The sequence below is a fragment of the Podarcis melisellensis genome, assembly GCF_964234715.1.
Source record: "Podarcis melisellensis genome assembly, chromosome: 14".
NCBI lineage: Eukaryota > Metazoa > Chordata > Lepidosauria > Squamata > Lacertidae > Podarcis > Podarcis melisellensis.
Window position 1 is genome coordinate 49,728,680 of NC_138546.1, and position 21,986 is coordinate 49,750,665.

The 21,986-nt window shown below is 44.9% G+C and overlaps 1 protein-coding gene across 4 annotated transcripts; it reads right to left on the reverse strand.

Annotated features, from left to right (window-relative positions):
- Positions 1 to 1,393: 1,393 nt before the first annotated feature.
- Positions 1,394 to 18,546, reverse strand: BNIP2 (BCL2 interacting protein 2). Of its 4 annotated transcripts, XM_081887810.1 has the most exons (11): positions 18,417 to 18,542; positions 14,995 to 15,122; positions 12,958 to 13,022; positions 11,744 to 11,908; positions 9,966 to 10,142; positions 9,769 to 9,871; positions 9,108 to 9,239; positions 8,047 to 8,133; positions 7,857 to 7,955; positions 5,597 to 5,632; positions 1,394 to 2,971 (listed from the first exon to the last, which is right to left on the reverse strand). In XM_081887810.1, exons 2-11 carry the CDS (start codon positions 15,042 to 15,044, stop codon positions 2,923 to 2,925), a joined length of 963 nt encoding a protein of 320 aa, XP_081743936.1. In that variant the 5' UTR covers positions 15,045 to 15,122; positions 18,417 to 18,542; the 3' UTR covers positions 1,394 to 2,922. The 4 variants fall into 4 exon arrangements, with proteins under 4 accessions (XP_081743936.1, XP_081743938.1, XP_081743937.1 ...); XM_081887812.1 differs by lacking the exon at positions 5,597 to 5,632; XM_081887811.1 differs by lacking the exon at positions 18,417 to 18,542 and having other exon boundaries at positions 14,995 to 15,144.
- Between the last annotated feature and the right edge of the window lie 3,440 nt (positions 18,547 to 21,986).

The following is a 21,986-nucleotide window of genomic DNA, read 5'->3' on the forward strand; positions in this document are numbered from 1 at the left end:
AGCTTAGAGACCAACTTAGTTAGTTAGTGGTATGAGCTTTCGTGTGCATCTAAGCTGCTACTGGAAGGAATTTTTTTTATTATTTTATTTTATTTGTTTCAACCTTTTCCAAAGGCAAACTGTTCTAAATTCCAGGTGTCTTGTAGCATGCCACAACAGAGAACACCAGCCCTTACGAAGCTGTAAAACAGATGAGAAACAAGTGTGTCTAAAGGAAGTTCTGGCTTTCCTTTTTATTGTCACCCCTCACACTACACTTGAACGCCACTCCAGAGGGTCTTCTGGCCTTCAGGAGGTTTTCAATGGGCTACTGGTAGGGATGCAGGACCTGGATAATCAAACCACCTTCACTCTAAGGCATGGGTGCCTACTATGGCCCGGGGTCCGGATATGGCCCAATCGCCTTCTAAATCTGGCCTGCACGTGGTCTGGGAATCAGCGTGTTTTTACATGAGTAGAATGTGTCCTTTTATTTAAAATGCATCTCTGGGTTATTTGTGGGGCATAGGAATTTGTTCATTTTTTAAAAAAAAAGTCCGCCCCCCCACAAGGTCTGAGGGACAGTGGACTGACCCCCTGCTGAAAAAGTTTGTTGGCCCCTGCTCTAAGGCTACCTGCTAAAATCCCCATCAAGTTAAGCAACAGAGCAGGAGTGTTGCTGGAATCCCAATGCCCTTCACCCTCAGCCAACACAGCTAACATCTGGAGGACCACAGGTCCCCCATTCCTATAGCCAAGCTTGAGAGGCTCTGACTATCATGGTGAATAAAAAGAAATGTCAACAAGGGTATTCTGGTGACTTATTTGCTCTCGCAAAGAACCAAAGTAGAATGGAATATTTCTGCAATCTCCAGTGCACTGCACCTCGTGAGAATCAAGTCCCATTACATGACCTGTATTTGTGGATGAATTCTGATGCTATTTTGTGCATTTATCATATATATTATTTGCATTAATATACAGTATATTGTTGTTCACTGCTTTTAGAAGCCTTGAGTTAAAAAGTGGTATATAAATAAACAATACCATACCACGAGTTTTTCAGATTTCCAAACAGCAAGCGCAACAGTCAGTGTATAACGTCCATCTAGACATAGGTTTTCCATTCTGCAAAGTGGCTCTTCTGCCACCTGAAATAGCAGGCGTTGTAAGCGTCAACACAGGAAAACTGTCCTGCAATTCCTTTAGGTAACTCTTCCCCACTCCAGGATAAAGGGAGAAGCAGCATTCATTTCCAACAAGGTGGCATTACATTAAGATCCAGGGTGCACAAGAGCCTCTGATAAGTCAATGGATCTTGACAGTAACTCACACCTACCACCACCTTAACTGTGAACACATACTCTGAAGAGTGCCAGAACTCTTTGTAAGAAAAACACCCAATTAATACGCATTGTCCTTTTTGTAAAAACACTATTTATTGACTAAGTTCATACACTGACACAAGGGCGGCATTTCCAAGTAAACAGTTTCGAGACAAAAGGGTGTTTTCAACGGTGTTGTGAATAAGCAAAAACTTTTTTAAAAACCATGTCTTCCATGGTCAGCAAAGTGTGTGTTAAGATCTCTGCTACAAGGCAACTGCTTTGATGATTAACCTATAGGAATTAGTGCATATGCTTAGGTCTGCAGTTTATAGATCCCGCCGCACAAGCGCAGCCAACTTCTGCACACACGTGAAAAGGCTTCAGAACATGCAGAATTTATATACATATAGAGACTCCTTTTTTAAAAAAAGTACATAAAGTGAATTTAGTGCTTGTGAAAGGTGCATGGGAGCCTTTTCTGGCCACAAAGCCTGCTGGCTGGGGCTGATGGGAGCTGTAAGCCAAAGCACCCAGAGGGGCCCCACAAGCAGCAGAGGGCTGTCACCAAGTACAGACTTGTGCCAAGCTTTCCTTCTCCACAGCAGGCAATTCACCACACCAACCATATCCTGATGCCAACATGCTGCGAGTTTCTCCAACCTACATTACTGGTGAGCAAGAAAGCCAAAGTGACATCAGGATATGAGAAAAGGTGTACTGCATGTCATGGGGGGAGGGGGGACTTCAACATTGCAGGAGGGGGCACACCACTTGGGGGTTCCTTACAAAATGCAATTCCAACCTTGATCTCCAGCTTGACTGGAAGGCACCTATTGTTCCAAGGGTGGCTCACCTAGACCAATAGGGTTCTTTGTACTCAATCTGGAAATTAGGGCTCCAACACATGCACATCTAAGCATCCTTAGTTCCTTGTTTCTGAATATCCATCTGTTTCAGAAGCGCAGCCACTCCAGACCAAATATAAAAAGCCCTCTGGCCAAAGAAACGAAGACGACTCAGGCAGTGTCTTTTTTGTGCCAAGGACACACCCAACATGGAAAACAAAAGAACCTCCTTGTTTATGCAAGAAAATCGAGGGGCTCTTGCTAGCTCAGCTAATCAATGAGGTCATGTTGATTTGCTTTTCTTTCGGTCTGGCAAGAAGTGTTTGACCATTTCTAGGAAATTACCATGCACTTTTATTATCAAATAAATGAAACAGTCATTTATAGCATGGCTTACCCGCGAGGGTTTTGCAGACAAACATTATAATTGTTTTGAGAAGTCATAAAAATATATATTATCTCTTTCCTTAACATTTAAGCATATAAATATTTACTAAGCATCATTTAGGATTAAAAAAAAAACATGGGTGCTTCCTATGATGCTTTGCGATACTGCAGTATAGAACAGGCAGCTATTAAGTGTCAACGTCTAGCCTGGACTTGAAAATTCATTCAGCAGCGAGTAGTCCATTAGGTAAAAGTCCAGAGGCAGGCAGTTCTCCTCCTCTTCCTCCTCCGAACAGGTTTTGAACATGCAAGACGTCATTCCATCAGCACTTTCTTCAGTCTTGGTTGGACTCCAAAACACACCAGAAATAAAATAAAATACTTTACTGTTCGGTCTTCTGCTCCCGTTTCCCATTAAGCTCTTGGTCAATTCTGCTCATCAGACAGAAGGGGGGTGGGGTGGGAGAGGGAAATGTTAAACTCTAATTTCAACCAGGGTGTAGAAATTTAAAATTCTTTGGTGGGGGGAGAGTAATGCTTACTACTTTGCAATTGCAGCAAAACTGTTAGGCACAAGTAGAGCAGCAGGTTTCCCCCCAGAATAATGAATTAGAACTTATAAGGAGAATACAATGTGACTTTTTAAAAATGACAATTAACAGGAAAATGAAAAAATAGACCATAATACAGTAAGATACCCAGTGCTTTTTTTCTTTTAAAAATGTTCTGGTGTACTCTCATTTTCCTACTCATATTGAAATACTGTCCCTCAATGAGGCCAAACTCAGATTCACAAAATGTTTGGGGTATGTGTACCCCTGCGTCCCCCCAGGAAAAAAGCAGTGAAGATACCACTTCCTTCATTTATCCTCAATTTATTCAGACCAAGACCTACAACCACACAGAACTGAATTATTGCACGTGACCCTACTGAATGAAATCCCTAGTAGTTTGTGTATAATGACATCTCTACCTGTTAACTCAACATGTACTTGGGGTCACTGAGTTTGACTCTTGTGGCAAACTCAGGTTGGCCAGCATATAGTGGTGTGAAACGTTCCTTACAGTTAGTATATCTAGATGTCTAGGGCTCCAAGAAAGTCAACTTTATAAAGGGTATTTTTGCCTTGAAAAAAACTCTAATTGCTTAATTTACTGACAGGCAGCCAATGAGGCATGCCAAGTTTTGGAACTGTTGCATCCATACCAAGTTTCTAACCCGTCTTGCTGGGACAGGGCTGCAGCTCAGTGACAGAGCACCTGCTTTGCGTGCAGAATCACAAGCATCTCCAGATAGGGCTGGGCAAGTCTTTGGCCTTAAATCTTAAAGAGCTACTGCCAGCCAGTGTAGGCAATACTGACCGAGATGAGCTAATGATTTGATTTGGTGTGAAGCCTGTTCTCTTCCTCACATGTATTTCCCTCTCCTTTCCACAGTTGGTGGTGAAGTTTAATATTTAAGTTATGTCAGATTTTTAGAGGAAAGGCAGGAGCAGCAAATCAGAGGTCTTCCAAATATCAATGTTTGAAAGCCTTCACTGCTCCAAGAAAATGGTATCAAATCTCTTATTCCACCTCTCCGGGTTTAAGCCATGGTGAAGAACCTCCTCCTCCACAACAGTGGGAAGTTTATTGGGGCTCTGTGTGTTAGGTCAAAGGCCCAGTTTGCATGCAGCATTAAGTCAAACCATGGCTAAGCGTGAATGCATAAGCATGCAGATACTCCCATTAGAAACTGTGGCCGCTCTGCACCTTCCCAAAAATCAAACCTTAACTGCAGCTCATGGTTCATCAGGAGAAAGACAAACTATAAGCACAGGTATGAATGCAAGTGTTATGAAAAACCATGGCTTAGCTCAGGGTTCCACAACAGCAGCAGGACCAGGAGAGAAGCAAAGCACCCGTGACCTTCCCTTGAGTACCCTCACTCTCAGCCACGGCGTGACATTACATGCAAACCGGGTCAATGAATGGCAGTTGTGGAGGCAAAGACCAACACAGCAAATGAGCAGTGGATTTCAGTGAGCTCATTTTAAATGTAGTCCAAGTTTCATTTTAAGGGCAAAGGGCAGCACTGCTGGGCAGTTCGGACACCAAAAGCTGAGCTTTGCCTCAAAGCAATGCTGTGCCTGATGCAATAACCTTGTGTGCAACCCATACAGACTGGCTGCGCAAATTCCTTCTAATGCTACAAAGGGTTGAATTAAATGTGGGAAAGCATCTTTGCAATCTGTTTCAGAATCCTGATGTACACATACTCCCTTCCCAGGTTTATCCTTTTGTTTTGTGATATGGCTCTGAAGAGAGAGTAGGTCTGTCTTGCTAAGTAGCAGTTTGCTCCCTTCTTTGCAAAGGGAACAACCCCTCCCCCCTCAAAAAAAATCACCTTCACAAATAGGCATTTGGAATCATTATACAGCATGGGCACATTCTGGATCAAGTGAAATTGTTAGTGGCAAGAGTAGCAGTTGGTGCTCTGGATTGGACAATATTTTGTGAAGTGAAGAAGTTGCTGAGATACGTTTATTAGCAGGCCATGCACTTCTTGAGCACCGGAGAACCCCAGCATGCATTGATAAGACAAAAGAAAAAAAGAAAAAGACATAACAAATGCAGGCAGCACAAAGCCCTCTTCCCCTTTATGGTGCTCAGCCAGTTTAGACTGTGACAATGCAAATTAAAGCAATTTTGAACTTCAGTGACTGCTGAGTCACAGTCACTCTCCACCTAGATAGAATTAAGAATGTATTTTGCAGCAATTGCTCTCCAACTTCCTAAAGCGGAAAATTGTTGTAGTTCTAGGTTTGACAATTAGACAGCAAATGCTCTAGCCTTTTGGCTACTCGGCTTCCTTCTGAAGCAACGAGCCATTTGCACAACATTATGTGAACAGCACAGCATAAGCTAGCCAGAGACACCCACACACGCGATGGCACAATGGGTGCACGTTCATTCATACAAGCAGCAGGCAGCCCAGCAAGCCAAATATATCCCCACATTCAGCACAGTGCAAAGTTGGCTAGATTAGATAAAGCCCTGATCAAGATGTGCATATACCTTTTGGGTTTCTTTTTAAATTTTTCTTCTTCATACCTTAGTGGGGAAAATGTTTTTTTAGTAAATAAGATGCAGTTCCGTATACCAGCAAAATCCAGTTTTGAAGCTAACAACACCTGTCTTGGGCAAGGGCTTTATGCAATAATGCTAAGGTGAACAAAAGTAAAGGCATTTAGTTTCTCTGTAGTAAAAGTACTATGCCTGCTGCAAGATCGCTCTGTGTGCCTCCCTCCCTGCATGAAAAGAACACTCTGCTCCAGCTGCCAGTTGGAGTGAAGAGATGAGAGGAGGCACACTCTGCCCTCTGCCACTGGGAGGCTGAACCCCGTGTCCTAAGAAGGTCATCATGGCAAGGAGGAGACCAACCTGGTCCCATTCATTTGGCCAGCAAAGGATGAGATACTCAAAAACTTTCCTCTTCCCTACCTATTCAGTTTTCCTTTTGTGTCATGTCTACTAAATTGGCAGCCTTGTGTTTTTCAATGTATGCGAAGCACATAGAAAGTGATAGGAAACACTATTATAAAATCCTTATCACATTTGCATCCTGCTCTTTCTCCAAAAAGTACCTGGGCACCCACTCCCCTTGTGAGGTAGATTAGGCAGAAAGAGAGTGCTTTGCCCAAGGTCATCCAATGAGCTTCATGGCTGAGTAAGGGTTTGAATCTGGGCTAGCCCAGTCTGGCAACCAAGAAAGCCATTGTGGTGCAGTGGTTAGGCACACAGCAGGAATCTCTCAGACACATGCTCTTATAACAGCCTTGGAAGACGGGGTGGGGGTGGGGAGTCACTAGGAAACTGGCACAAGCAAGTCTCATTTGTAGGATCTTCCAAATTTCAGTTCCCATACCAGATCATGTGCTGCTCAGCACTGTTTAATCAGCTTCCCCGTTGGTCACTTTAAAACCATTAAAACAATCCTAAGAGTTTTGGCATGTGTACGTGTCGTGTGAGTCAAAAGTAAGTACAGACCATCAATAAATAAGTTGTCAACCTCTGAACAAACAGAGGTAATAAACAGATTGTTCTATCTTCTCTGAGACCTGGGCTTTCTGACCCAGGGCACCCCCATCCCCGCCATGCCCACCCCTATCACCCTGTCCCAGTTGTGTTTCTTGGTCACACTAGGCTACCTTTGCACACAAGGCCAAAGGACCAGTGTTTTCTAAGTCCCCAGATGTCTTTTAGGTTCAAGGAAGCTCATAAGGCAATATCACTGGGTTATTAATGAGTAATAATTCTTAGTTTCTTGAGCAGAGATCACAGTGGGTGGAGGGCTTTTAAAGCCTTGGGCTTTACATAGCTTACCAACCCTAAATCATATACCTAAGCAGCACAACATTTTACTGCTGAACTGAGATAGAGGCCAAAGTCCAGGGGGCATGCCAGAGGCAGCCCCCAAGTCCTTCTGCTCCCTCTGGAGAAACACGTCACCCTTCAGATGTGGCTGAACAACAACCCTTGTCATGTCTGACTACCAGCCATCCTGACTGAGGCTGCTAGGAGTTAGTCTAACAGCATCTAGGAGGTGTACAGCTTCCCCACACCAGCTCTGGCAGTACTACCAATTGCTGCGGGACATAATTATGCCTCCTTGCACATAACCCAACTTATACTGTACCTTCACTTTGACTACCAGCTGCACTGGGAGGAAATATTGGCTGAGGCAAGCATTTTAACTTTTTCAAAAACTCAGAGTGCAGTTATATACATGTCTACCCAGAAGTAAATCCCATAGAGTTCAATGGAGCTCGTGGCATCCAAGTATAGGACTGGAGACGTGGGGAGGGAAGCTGCAGACCTCATTCTCCACTGGAAGAGGAAAAGATCTACTGCTTCTCACTGTAGTGGCTCACAACACCCCCACTGCTGTTGGCACAATGGTGGTGCTCCAACAGTGGTAAGGCTGAATATGGGGTGTGATGTGGACATGTCAGAGGTGGCAGCAAAGTCACAGAATCATAGAGTTGGAAGGGACCTCCAAGAGTCATCTAGTCCAACCCCCTGCAATGCAGTCACAGGATCCCAAGCCCCCTTGTCCCTGGACACAATCACACGTGCACAAAAGGCCCTCAACTATGCCAGCTGGAATCACTTTTGGGCACAGGGGAAAACACTGCTCCTTCAACCTCATAATAGCCACTGTGAGCTGGCAGGGCTCTTCATATAGCTGTGTCTGTTTCCTAAAAGTTTGGATTGCTCTGATACTGAACATTTATGCTTCATTTTTGGGATTATGAACATGGAACCAGCAACCTACTGTTTTATGCATTCAGGTATGCCAACGTATTCCATGGGGACAAGTTCAGCCAGCTCTGCCAAAGTAAAGACATATCTGATTTTTTGGCTGAATTTTGAGCTAGAAAAAAAGAACAGAAAAGACACTGTTACTGTTGAAATGCTAAACATACCAGCTCTGGAAAAAATGAAGTAAGTATTATGGGTGTTACCTAATAAAAGGTTTTGTGATTGCCAGAAGTGTTCTAATGAACCAGGAAGGATGAACTATTATTAATGATTTCAGGTTTTTCCTTAACCTAAAGTTCAATCAAAATATTAAAAAGATGCAATCAACAAGAGAAGCAAGAAGAAAATAACAAATCCTAGATACTAGCAGACACTGAACGTTGCTAGTGCTCTACTCTAGGTGTAAGCCAGAAAGAAACTCCTAGTGAGTCTGGGATCAGCATTAGAATTAGACTAAAATAGCAAAGTCACAGTTATGCTCAGGTGATCTGAAGCGACAATGAAGGGGAGTGTGTCCCCATACCTGCAGAGACAGGCTCTTGCCATGTTTCCTGGGCAGGAGATAGGAATGGAATGGAGAGCCATTCTGGGACAAGGGCAGAGGTGAACCCATACACCTGCATCCTCAACCTAGTTGCCAGAACAAAGGGGGGTGTCAGGGACATTTGTTTTGGGGGGCTGTTTCAGGCCTCCAAACTGGAGCTTAGTCACCCTGTTATCCAAGCGGCTGAAGGAATGCGAGACACCTGCCTAGCAAGACATGCAAGAGGGACACTAATGACATGTAGTATCCAATATGACTTTTCCTTCCAGGATAGAGAACAGAAACAATTCTATATAGTAGCTCAGTGGAAAAGTATCTGCTTTACGTGCAGACGGTCCTTTGCATCCCCTTGGAGGGCTGGGAGGTTCCTGCCTTAAACTCTGGAGAACTGCTGGCAGTCGGTGTAGACAATACGGAACAACATCCTGGCTCAGTATAAATAGCTTTCTAGGTTCTATAGTCCACTCTTCTGAAAGTTTCTTCAGAACTATGCTCAACACTGTGTAAAAATGGGCTCTACTACATTTCCATAGAAGGTTTTTTCTCTTCATGAGAACACGCCACCTTAAGCACCAGCACTACTTCTGCCCTGGGAGTATGGAAGCCAAATCACAAAGGATGTGACAACAGAGCTTTCTTATATCACTTGACAGAAGTAAACAACACTTTAAAAGAATTGTCATGTGTTATGCAGTTGGCTGCATCTCAAATTCTTCTTACCTCCTATCAATCTGTTGGTAACATTTCCTGAGCCAGCCTAGACTAGGCATCTTCCTCCGTGTTGTTGCACCATTTAGGTAAACGATCATGTAGTTCTCTGCTACTAACAATTCTAGTGTGCCAATAACATACCTGTTTGGGGGTGGGAGGAGAGACAGACAGTGAGGTTTCTTGTGCTATCTTCCCCTACCTACTTTCCTTATGGCCACTGCATCCCTCTCCTGTGCTCTGTTAATCACACAGCAGTTCCTTTTAAGGAACATGTAAAACTGAGTCAGGAATGAAAGCCAAAATTGTATTTGTAGTCTCAGAGGTCATCACTCACGCGCTTGGCATGAAAAAGGTCTCTAGGCATTCCCTGGCATCTCCCACTGAAAAGGGTAGGAGGACTTTGCAAGAGCTAAGGCAGAAGCTTCTTCAGGTTGGGTTAAGGAAAGATCATCATGAGAAGAGGCCTGCTCAATCAGACCAATGGCCTATCTAGCCCAGCACTCTGGCCAGCCAATGTCCCTGCAAGAAAAGGCCACAATGGCCCTCTCCTGCTGTCTGCTTCCACCTCCACCACTTGCAAGCATTGTGCCTCTGACATGGGAGGAAACGCAGGGATCAGAGGTCTGACTTGGAATAAGGCAGGTTCATGCATTCATCAAGTACAACTCACTTAAAGAGATTATCCATTAAGTATCTGTAGTTTGGCTGCCCGCTTTCCGGCATGAAGCAAACTGCAAATACAACGATTGCATTTAACCCATCACCATAATAACCTAGAAAGAAGAAGAAAAATCTAATTGTTATGCTTTTTCTTCAGGCATCCTGCAATTCTTTTTTTGGGGAGTGGGGGACTGTCACTATTCTCACCTCCATGACTGATAACTTTCTTATATGGCTCAATTGCCTTCATATCCACCCTGTGATCTTGTTCTCCAATCCGGAACATCCGCCATCGCCGTTCCTCCTCTTTTTCGTCTGATGCTGCATATTCTTGTAACGATCCTTTTTGAATCACATCTGTAGTTTTCGGCTTTGGAAGATCATCTGCCCAGAGATTTTTGTTTTTGTTTTTAAAAAAAGGAATTACAATACTGTTACAGTGAATCGCAGATCAGACAAAGTAGGTTCGTTGCTTCCCTGTATACCCGAAATCTTCAAAAGTTCTGTGCCCATTATATTGAAGGAAGTGTCAAGAAACGTATCTACAAATTGTTTGGGTTGCATTTTGACTAAGCAGTTAAGCAGTGATTGTGCTGAGTTGCTTTTAAATGGAAAGAACATAGCTGTGATTCCTTTCCAAACCCGTAAATATATATTGAAGCTTAAACAACTAGTCCTCTGATCAGATAAGAATCTATTTTGGTAAATCAGAGCTGTCGCCTGTAAAACAGACCACAGTCTTGAGGTGAATATACCTTTAATCAGGCAATGATTACATATATGCAATAGGTTCAATACAACACTTATTTTGATATTCCAAATCAGTTTGTGGATTAGGATAATGCCCAAACCCTTTGATCAGTTGACAGCCCTAGATATCTACCCTTCACCTATTATTTCCCCATTGATTTTAGTGAATCATCTCAACACAATGATTAGTGGCAGACATGCAAAATAGAGATTTCAATCCAAACTAAGCAGGACTTGGGAAGTGTCCTGAAGAATACATCATCCTCACGGCTTTGTCAAATTAATTTCAGTAACACAAACCTTACCACAGAGGTGTGAAAAAACTACTGCAGCATGTTAGTAGTTTGTTTCCAAGACAGAGTTGTTAATGGAAACTATCCTTCCAGGAAAACGCAGACAGCCGCATTAAAGAGAAGAGAAAAGACAGAAACCTTATTCCAACAACGAACAACTCCAGCCTCTCTTCAGCCCAGCGAACTGCTAAGTCTAAGTACGTAGAGCTGCGAACTTCTCACCCCACATTTGAAAAGCTTGTACAAATAAGCAATATGCCACCACAGTCATCGGCTGCTGGATGCACCAAAGCTGAAGTCTAGTCTCTTGCTCTGAGCAACTGAATAACTTTGAAGTAAAGAGGCCCCTTTCTGAAATCTCTACTGAACCATTGGTACACAATTGATTCAAGAGCTATCATCAGTGTCAATTTGTACCAGCTGGAAAATCCTGTGCTGAGCAAAAATAACTTCTGTTTCCCTTCATATCAGTAGCATTTGTTTATAAATTAAACTAAAGACACCACTAGCAGCCTTGAAGCGAAGCAGTAGCTATGTCAGTTTGAAAAAAACAAGCATACAATTACAAAACAACTAACTATCACCTGCTTTTAGAACTTCCACCCTATACATTTTACTGGCTGGCACAGCGATGCCCACAGTGTCCTACCCCAACCTGACAGATGTGAGCAGGCTCTGGTTGCTGGGCCCTTAGATTCTAGCTTAAAAAAAAAAGCAGATCACACGATCCAAAGTTCTGCCCATGCCAGCTGTACACAATTTGATATGGAGGACTTTTATCATCCTTGTAAACAGGCCGCAGCAGGCTACAGAAACCAGCAGCAGTGACCAGAAACCCAGTGAGCCACCCACCACACAGAACAGCTCCACCGATCAACAATGCTGACAAAAGAATCACGAGGAAATACATATGCACAAGGCTTAGATAGAGTCAAGTCTTACCTTCCCATTCAAACTCATTGCTATTTTCAGACGGTGTGTCCATATCGTCCAGATCAATATCCCCGCTCTCATCCAAGTCAGACAAAACTGATTCTTCACTGCAATCCAGAGTTAAGTTTATATTTGGAGCCAATAGTTTCTTCTTAACTTTGTTGCCATTCACTTCTAATAAATTGGAAAGGGAAGTTTATTCTGTAAGACATGTTAAAGCCAGTGACGGCCATACACCCCCACCAAATACAGATTAAGTTATTAAAAGAAACAGAATGATGAAAGCATACTCCAAGACTATGTAAACCAAACTCAAACATGAGTAAGTGAAAACCTTTTTAAACAAACAGCATAAGCATTATGCTACAGTTTCAATCGCCCTTTTTAAAGAGGTGTAGCTAACATACTGTGTATAGTTCTGCAAACAGTTCGTTATATACTAATACAGTGCTGAACTAGATGGAGCAACGGTCTGATTTAGTATAAGGCAGCCCTCCATGCTCCTACTATTTGACAAACAGGAGTCACTCAGAAGAGTGAGTAGTGGCCTTCTGTTACAGTTAAACAGTCAAAACTTTCCTACGTAAAAAATAAATAAAATAAAAAAATGACTGAAGATTGTCCCTTAAAGATCTGAGCAAATAAATAGTATCTTCCATCCTTGAATATTTAATCCAGAGCAGTTTATTTTCCACTTTCATTTTCTGCCTGATTTACCCAGCATCAGAAGTGGCCAACAAAACAGAGGGGGGCCACGGGGAATGCAGGACCACAAAATGGTGCAAGTATAACCCCTGTCAGCCACCCATCACTGGAGAAAAGGCAATTGCCTCAGCCACCACTGCACTTGCTCCCAGAGAAAAGCCATTTGAACATCTCCTCTGTACTGATTGAATGGGATGATAGATGCCCAATCCTGTTTTCAGGAGTGGGGGAGTGACTGACGTAGAGGAGGCTGAGGCAGTGCAAACAGGAACTGGGCAGGAACAGCAAATAGTTTCTCAGGCATTATTGATTTTTAAGGGGATATTTACCTACAGCTTTACCAAGTTATGGGCAAAGTTGCACCTGCAGGTCCCACATGGGTGACCCCTGGGTAAGAGTAGGAATGAGAAACCTGTGGTCCCCCAGATGCTAATGGACTCCACCTCCCATGCTGACTAGGGATTATGTGAAGTCCAAAGTCATATGTAGAACCATATATTCCTTTATACTAAACTTACCAGGTTGGTCCCCTCTTTCAGCATGATCTGACATATCATCAATATGGTCATCTTCTGGTAGAGGTCTGGGACAGTAAAAAACAATGAGGAAACAATGAGGAATAGTGCTCAGTAGAGATTGGGGGGGGCCCAGTAGAAAAATCTTTCCTCACCCCCCTCCATCTTTCACATCTCTATCAGTGCCCAATCACTTCTTACACAGCATCCAGACACCAGCTTGGGGTGGATCTGCAGCTGATTGACTGGCTGAACCCAAAGAGTACTCTTAATGGTTCCTCATCATCCTGGAAAAAGTGAGAAGCGGTTCTGTCCTGGGCCTGTTGTTGTTCAACATCTTAAAAAACAACTTGGATGAAGGAATTAAGGGGATGCTCATCAAATTTGCAGATGACACCAAACTGGGAGGGTTGCTAATGCCGCAGAAGACAGAATCAGAATTCAAAATAACCTTAACAGACTGGGTGCAAGCTAGCAAAATTAATTTCAATAGGGACAAATGTAAGGCTCTGCATTTAGGTAGGAAGAACCAGATGCACAAATATAGGATGGGGGACACCTGGCTTACTAGGAGTACATGTGAAAAGCATCTAGGGGTCTTAGTGGACCACAAGCTGAATATGAGTCAATAGGATGGGCAGCAAAAAATGCTAACGCAATTCTGGGCTGCATCAAGAGTAGTGTCCAGATCAAGGGAAGTAATAGTACCACTCTATTCTGCCTTGGTCAGACCACATCTGGAATACTGCGTTCAATTCTGGGCACCACAATTTAAGGAGCATATTGACAATCTGGAACGTGAGCAGAGGAGGGCAAACTAAGATGATCAAGGCTCTGGGAACCAAGTCTTATGAGAAATGGTTGAAGGAGTTGGGGATGTTTAGCCCGGAAGAGGAGACTGAGGGAGATATGATAGCCATTGTCAAATATCTGAAGAGCTATCACATGAAAGTTGGAGCAGGCTTGTTTTCTCCTGCTCTGGAGGGTACAATCAGAACCATTGGCTTCAAGTTATAAGAAAGGAGATTCCAACTAAGCATCATAAAGAACTTTCTGGTGGTAAAAGCTGTTCTACAGTGGAACAGACTCCCACAAGAGGTGGTAGACTCTCCTTCCTTGGAGGTTTTTTAGCAGAGGTTGGATGACCATCTGTCATGAATGCTTTAGCTAAGACCCTTGGGTTCCCTTCTCACTCTACAATTCTACAAAATGTGACGCAAGCCCCAAAGAGTTAGCAACTGGGATTTAACCAACCCTTGTGGGAGTCAGTGAGCAAGCTAGGCACACACCAAATTGTGTGCTACAGAGTGCTGCAGAAAATTCAGCCTGATGAGTCACAGAAGGATTCCTATTTTTAAAAAAATCATAACCTGTACCTAGATGGCCCATCAAGGTGGCTGAATGTCTGCACACTGGCATTCCAACTCTAAGAGCTAAAGAGCTGCAACAGCTGGTGAGCAGCTTGCATCAGCCTTGGCAGTGCCAGACCACCCTGCAATAAGAAAGCATGTCCTGCCCATTATATCAGGTGAGGAGAGTTGCCGGGCAGGACAGAAAAAAGAGCAGGGAGGGAAGGACCTCAGTGGTGCAAAACTCTTAATTGTAGGTTAGCATGCTTTGGGGTAAAACACTCCTTCAGGACCTTGAAAAGTTGCAAGCTCTTTAAAATCTCAAGACCCAGTTTGGGAAAAAATGGTAAAGCAAAATTTTATTACCTCTATGCTGAACCTCTGCAGTCAGGTTCAAATCATGTGGCAAGTGTGTATATGTACACAAGACAAGAATGTATGTGCAAAGATAAACTGCGCATTTTTCCTGAGCCTGCTTTTGAAATAATATAATTTAAATTCATAGCTGAATATGTGAAATATCCCCAACATAAAAAGAGGGCAGAAGATGAGGCTTACAGAGCCATATGAACACACAGGAAGCAGTACCTCCCTTGGCTACAACTGACAAACACTTTTTAGTGGAGCCAAACTCCACTTTCTGAAGAATATGTTCCAGAGCAAATCAACCCCTGCCACAGCTACTCCTTACCTTGGAAAGTCTTCATCTTGCCACTCTTCTTTAAGTTCAACTCCTTCCATCCTCAGTGTCGCCTCAATGGCTGATGCAGATTCTACGGGATCCAGAATTCCTACTTCGTGTTAGATCTTAGGCAAGAACTGCAAAGTATTTTGAAAGTGTTTGCTCAGCAATTGAAATTCCAGTACTCATGAGCTGATCTATCTTCCTAAGAATCACAGCTATAAGCAGATGAGTAACATAAATGAGAAACAGCAATACGAGGACACAAATCTGAGGGCAAAGCAAAGAGGCATGGGTTTATCTGAACAATCCCATAACCTACTACATACCGTATTTTTCGCTCTATAAGACGCACCAGACCACAAGATGCACCTAGTTTTTGGAGGAGGAAAACAAGGGGAAAAAAAACTGAATCTCAGAAACCAGAACAGCAAGAAGGATCACTGCGCAGTGAAAGCAGCAATCCCTCTTGCTGTTCTGGCTTCTGGGATAGCTGTGCAGCCTGTATTCGCTCCATAAGACGCACACACATTTCCCGTTACTTTTTAGGAGGGGAAAAGTGAGTCTTATAGAGCAAAAAATATGGTATTTTATGTAAAAGTTCCCTAAGAGTGGCTTTATGCAACTTTTTGAAACTTTCTCCACTTTTCATGGTAAGCTCCACTATCCAGGACATACTACGTATGAAGGAAGAAAGTCACTAAGTAATACCAGTCCTGAAGTATGGAGGTATTTAGTAAAGTCTGTGGTTTACATAATTATGATTTGGCAACGTATACCTCCCACATTACATTGGCAACATCCCAAATGCTCTTTCAGTAGAAAGAGCAGCTTCAACAGTTCTACCTGCTGTGGTCAGTACAGTGTCATGTTTTTACAAAAGACCAGACTTCCCTGCAATTGTGAAGGATTACCATCCCACCACCTCCCATGGCACCTAGAGAGCCTTGGTCACCTGGGCAAAGTCAGCCAACCCACCCCACATGCACACACAAATCATTGCCAGAGATTTCGATTGTGCTGCCACAGAGTGATTTGAGTGTCTCCGAGCAGCCAACCAGCCTCCTACCTCCCCCCCGCCAGCCTTTCCAGAGGAATTACCTTGGATACTGTTATGATAAGGCGCTTGGGCAGCTTCAAGCACCGTCAACGGCAATGAAGCTGACACACTCCTTGGGGGCAGGGGTTGCCAGGATAAGTCTGAGGAAGGTAGGTTGGCTTGACCAGTAGGCCAGGCAAACAAAAGACCACCCACCTCCCAAGGAGAATCCCCAATAAAGTCCATTGCCTGGCTTTGCAAACCTTGAAGGAAAAAGAATTCTAGCAAGTTATGCACCCTTTTGTTTAGGCATGTCTGACTCTTTGTAACCCCATGGACCAGGCACTCCTGTCTTCCACTGTATGCACCCTTAGGAGAACAGTTAAAGCTGCCAACTAGGAAGCCAAGCTGAAGATTTCGTAATTGCTCAACTCCACCCAGCACATCACAAGCAATGTTGCTTGCAGTTGACAGATAGTGTTTTGGCTGTGTGCCTTACAACATAACCCAACAACTTGTTGCTTAATAAAACACTCACTTAACCGCCTCCAGGAACAAAAAACACAAAGCTATAGCAGTGAAATAGCAAGTTATTCGTGTACTTTGAATATATGATGTGCGAATTGTTTTCCTTTGAGGATCACATTTAATTCTTCACAAAAAGGCCACAATAGCATTGGTGGTTATTCCTAATAAGCCATAGGATTTTGACACTCTGAACTGAGCTAACTGCATAGGCTATCACATACAAGGCTATCAAGTTCAGTCACATTTAACACTGATAAATTATTATAGCTTGAGTTTTTGTACAAGATTACATAAAATGCCATTCTTAATATTGCAGAATTTCAAAACTCATAGTGAAACTCATCCTAAGAAGCCAAGATATGCAGAACAAGTCACTTTGGCTCAATAGCTGAACAGCATATATCCTTTCTTGTGACACTGGACAAGCTCAAAAGGCAATTAACTATGCTGAAAAATACACATCACTAATCCCACAATTCCCACCATTGCTAAACCTAGTTCACTGCATAGTCATGAGATCTCAATTTTACCTTTATTTCTACATTATTTCCATTAAAAGCCAGGTTTTCGTTCCTTCCTTCTTAACCTGCAGGGTCCCCCCCACCCATTTCTCATCTTTAAGATCACAAAATCCCATTCCTTTGTTTATGCAGCAAAATTGCATACAACCCCTGTCCTGCCCCATGTTCACACTTAAGCTCCCAACACAAGCTTAATAGCAGGCCCTATTCAGCTCAGCAGGTCTTACTTCCAGATAAGCAAGCTTGCACAGGATCTATGTGAACACATAAGAGTATAATCTATGGCTTTCCAAACTGTGGATGGGTATATTGTTTTTGTCCCTTTACCTTTACCTATGCCACGTATTTTTGTATTTTTATATTGTAAACTGCTCTATGATCCTCAGCTGAAGGGCAGTATAGAAAATAAATAAATAAATAAATAAATAAATAAATAAAATGCACTTAGGACTTCAGTGAAAGCTAATCAAGCCAATATAAGAACCATAATTATTAGTGGAGGTTGTTACAATTTTATCCCAACTTCCCTCCAATGAACTCAAGGCAGCTTACATAGTGCCCCCCCAAACCCTGGTGAGGTGAGGTTGCGAGTGTGTGACTGTCCCCGAAGGTCACCCAGTGAGCTTCATGACTGAGAGGGGATTGGAACCCTGGTGTCCCAGGTCCTAGTCTGACAATCTACTACTTATTTTCTCAGTGCTCTTGGTTAGAACATGGGGAGGGCTTCTTGCTGCCCCCCTCGATTCCTGTTACATCTGCTTGCTAGGGTTGCCGCCTTTCCTGTATAATACAGGATTGTCACCTATTCCAATGGAAAATGCTACATCCTGTATTGTTACAGTTTTGCCCTGTACTTCAGGTCTTCTCTCCCTCCAAGTGCACGTGTTGGAAAGGTTGTGGGAAAGGTCATGTATTTAAGCTCTGGGTAGCCAAGCACAGACAGATTTACCATTCCGTGTGTGCGCGTGCCTGCCTGACGAAGTCCAGAGGGGCATCCTGTGAGGCTGCAACAGACTGAAGTCACTTCAGTAACAGATGGGGGGGGGAACCGCCCCCAGCCGCCCCACCCTGTCCTGTATTTTGCCAGAACAAAGGTGGCAACTCTGCACGCTTCCCAGTTTTATAAGTATTTCAACGAATAAACAGACATACGTAAGCAATGACAACAACTATCCAGATTATTGGGGGGGGGTGAATGTGAAGCGACAGAGGGAGCCCCCCCCCTCATTTCCTGCTCCGAAGCTTCTGTGCGCGTCAATTTCCCTTGACACCCCCCCCAATTAAAACCCCCTCCAGGCGCCCCATCCCATAATATCTCCCCAGCCTCCCGCCCCAATACTCACCAGTCCCCCTCCTTTCCGGCCCGCCTTTCCTCGCCCCTTCCCCACAGATGTTCCTCAAGGGACGACCCTGCCCCGGAAGCAAACGCCACCGGACAGGAAGCGGCGGCGGCGCCACCAAAAAGCGGACGAGGCGAAAAGAAAACGGGGGTTCTTCGACTCCGCCCACTCGCCCCGCCCCGGCAGACGCATGCGCGGAACACGCCCAAGCCCAGCTAGGCGGAATCTCTATGGTGGTCGAGCGACGTCCTCTTTCGATTTCCGGAGCGGGAGCTTCCGCTTCCGGACCGAGCAGCCTGAGGGAGCGGAGGGAGCAGAGTCGTGCGCTGATCCGCGTCGGTGGCCGTGAGGGGCGGGAGGCGCCGCGGCCTCCTCCTCCTCCTCCTCCTCCTCCTGCAGGTACCGCCTTCTGCCGGGAAAGGGGCGACCCTGTCGGGGCGGCGCCCGGGAAAGGGAGGCCTCCGCCGCCCCGGGAGGCAGCGCTGCTGCTCCTTCGCCGTCGCTGAGAAGAACAAGAACCGCGGAGGCGGCGGCGGCACCAACAATAAGTCTTGGTTGTTGAAGTGGGGTGGTCCAAAATGCTCCTGCTCTGCCCGGGCTTTCGTGTGGGGAACAGTCGCGCTCTTGGAACCTTGTAGTTCTGGCATGGAAATCTTCTTCTTCTTCTGTTCGTTTATATGCCGCCTTTTCCCCAGGCCGGGACTCAGGCGCCTTACCCAAGTCGAAGCAGCACAGACATAATACTGTACAGACATAATACCTGTGAAAAGCAACACTTGAAAAGTTACTGAACCCCAAAACAATATTTTTAAAAATCTATAACAATGCTGTTTTGCTGTACAGTATTATTATTATTATTATTATTATTATTATTATTATTATTATAATGCTCTGTGGTTTTAAAACAGGGGTGGTTAACTCCCAAATATTGGGGCATGGTTCCCCACCCTAATCTTCCTCGTCCTGCCCCAGTCTCCACTTGCTTTGGCAGAGGTGGAAATCTCTCATAGAATCATAGAGGGTCATCTAGCCCAGGAATCTCAACACACAGTTCCCAATCCAACTTGAAAGCAATACCGGATGGACCCTACATGCTAGCAGTTTTCTTAAAGCACCACTATGAAAAGAAAAATACAGTGGTGCCTCGCAAGACGAAATTAATTCGTTCCGCAAGTTTTTTCGTCTTGCGAGTTTTTCGTCTTGCGAAGCACGGTTTCCCATAGGAATGCATTAAAAATCAATTAATGCGTTCCTATGGAGACCGCTTGCCAGGCTGGCGGTGCGGAGAAGGGCTTTTCTCCCCACCGCAAGCCTTCAGCACAGGTCCGAGAACAGAGGGGAAGGCGCGCAGCGCTTCTCCTCTGTTCCCGGAACTTGCGGTGGGAGGAGGGTTTTTCCTCCCCACCGCCAACATTCAGAACAGCATTCTGAATGTTGGCGGTGGGGAGGAAAGCCCTCCTCCCACCGCAAGCCTTCAGGACAGGTCCGGGAACAGAGGGGAAGGCGCGCAGCGCTTCTCCTCTGTTCCCGGGACTTGCGGTGGGAGGAGGGTTTTTCCTCCCCACCGCCAACATTCAGAACAGCATTCTGAATGTTGGCGGTAGGGAGGAAAGCCCTCCTCCCACCGCAAGCCTTCGGAGGAGGCAGGCGATGGGGCGGAGAGCTCTCCGCCCCATCGCCAGGCTTCGGAGGAGGTCTGAGGACAGTGGGGAAGACGCGCTGCACTTCCCCGCTGTCCCTGGAGATTTCCCTATGGGCTTTCGTCTTGCGAAGGAAGCCCATAGGGAAATTCGTTTTGCGAAGCGCCTCCAAAACGGAAAACCCTTTCGTCTAGCGGGTTTTTCATCTTGCGAGGCGTTCGTCTTGCGGGGCACCACTGTATGGTAAAGGACAGATGTTGCTGGGGTCTTTGGGGAGATGGATATTGCCTGCTCATCCAACTCTGGTGATCTGATCAATTGTGTCTGGTGTGGGCAATGGCACACGCCCCCACACACCATGCAATCTGCAGGCATCAGTGGGTGGTGGCTGGTTTGGGGTGTGGGTGTTCTGTACACATGTTTGTACTTCCACTCATGCAACCCCAGGGACAGGTACCTTCAACCTTTTAACCCAAGTATGCATCTAGATGACCTGAGGGTCATCTAGTCCCCCACCTGCCATTCAAGAATCTCAGCTAAATCATCCATCTGCAAGCCCACGTGCTAAACCCTGTCCCCGAAGCCTACCCCCCCCCCCCTGAAATGAGACATGACAATAATGTATGGGTTTAAATTAGGCCACAACTTTATTGAATTTTAGGTGTAGGAACCTTGGCTTAGGCCTTGGAAGGTATCCCTCTCAACCCAATGGGCTGAGGATGCGCAGGGCAGTCAGGTGCAGTGGGAGGGGACTGTAAAGCGTGAACTTACAGAGCGTGCCCTCACCAAAGCCGGGAGTTTGACCTACTTGCCACCGCTCTAGGGCCAGTGACTCCAGTAATCCACACTTTAAGGGGCCCTGCAACGCTGCCGGGTGGGGTTGCATGAGGATGTCACCCCCCATCTCAAAGATAGACTAGGATACCGACCAAGGCCTAAAAACCACCAAAGTTGTGACGAATTGCTACTGGGAAGGCGAAACCTGCCAATGCAGGGAAATTCCTTCCCAGTTCTGAATACCGCAGCAATCTTCCGACCATAGCAGCACCCGCTGACTTAGAAAGCAAGAAGTTAGCCTGCAAAAGAAGACCGTGTTATCTTTTTAGGGGGGGTGAATCTGGAAGGAAACCAAGTGAGTCCACTCTAGGCCAAAGGGCATTGGCCTTTTTTCCTGGCCCTCACCGCACCCCCAGCTGGCAGCCCATTGTCTTGCCGAGATGGGGGCGGGGTGATGGCCACCCTATAGGAAGGTGGGTGGCACCTGGCCAGGTAAGCCCGTGCAGTGTCGCAAACCCTGCCCACCTCTTGGGAGGGGGCGAGCAGAAATTGCTCCTGTTGCGACCCACCTTGGATCAGTTGAAGACCAGTACCGTAGAGGGTTGGCTAAAGGTTTGTGCAGCCTCCACCTAATTTTCCAAATCCAAAGAATTTTAGGTTAGCCACCCCTTTTTAAAAATGATAAAACTCCCACCTTTGTCATTTGAAACTCCACTGGGTTTTTACAGCGTGTGAGTTTCCTTGAGAAAGCTATGCCCAAGAAGGTGTTCCACAAATTAAATTATAAATAAAATAAAATTATACATTAAAATATTTATTCCTTCTCCTTTATCCGCCTCTTGGGGTAGGGCACAGAGCATAAAAAGAGTTATGTAATACAGTTTTTACACTGCATAATAACAAAGCAGCTGAATGCAGCTAAAAGCAAACAGCAGCAAGTGAGGCCTTAAATTAGTGCAGAAGAAGCTCTGTGACTGAAGTGCTAAAGGTATGCAAAAGAAATATAATTACTTACTTCATGTGCTTTTAAATTAGAAAAGCCACAGTACTACCTTTTGGAATTTCCAATTCGACTCCACTGTTAGTCTTTAACATCCCTAACACTATTTTTGCTCCCTGTCTAGGTCATTAATTGTTATGCTGGATTTCCTAGGCT

Coding starts and splice junctions, on each gene's coding strand:
- BNIP2 (XM_081887810.1), bottom strand. CDS start 15,044: ATGGAAGGAGTTGAACTTAAAGAAGAGTGGCAAGATGAAGACTTTCCA. Junction 10,143..11,743: donor CAATGAGTTTGAATGGGAAG/GTAAGACTTGAC, acceptor ATCTCTGGGCAG/ATGATCTTCCAAAGCCGAAA. Junction 2,972..5,596: donor TTTAAAAAGAAACCCAAAAG/GTATATGCACAT, acceptor TCTGATGAGCAG/AATTGACCAAGAGCTTAATG.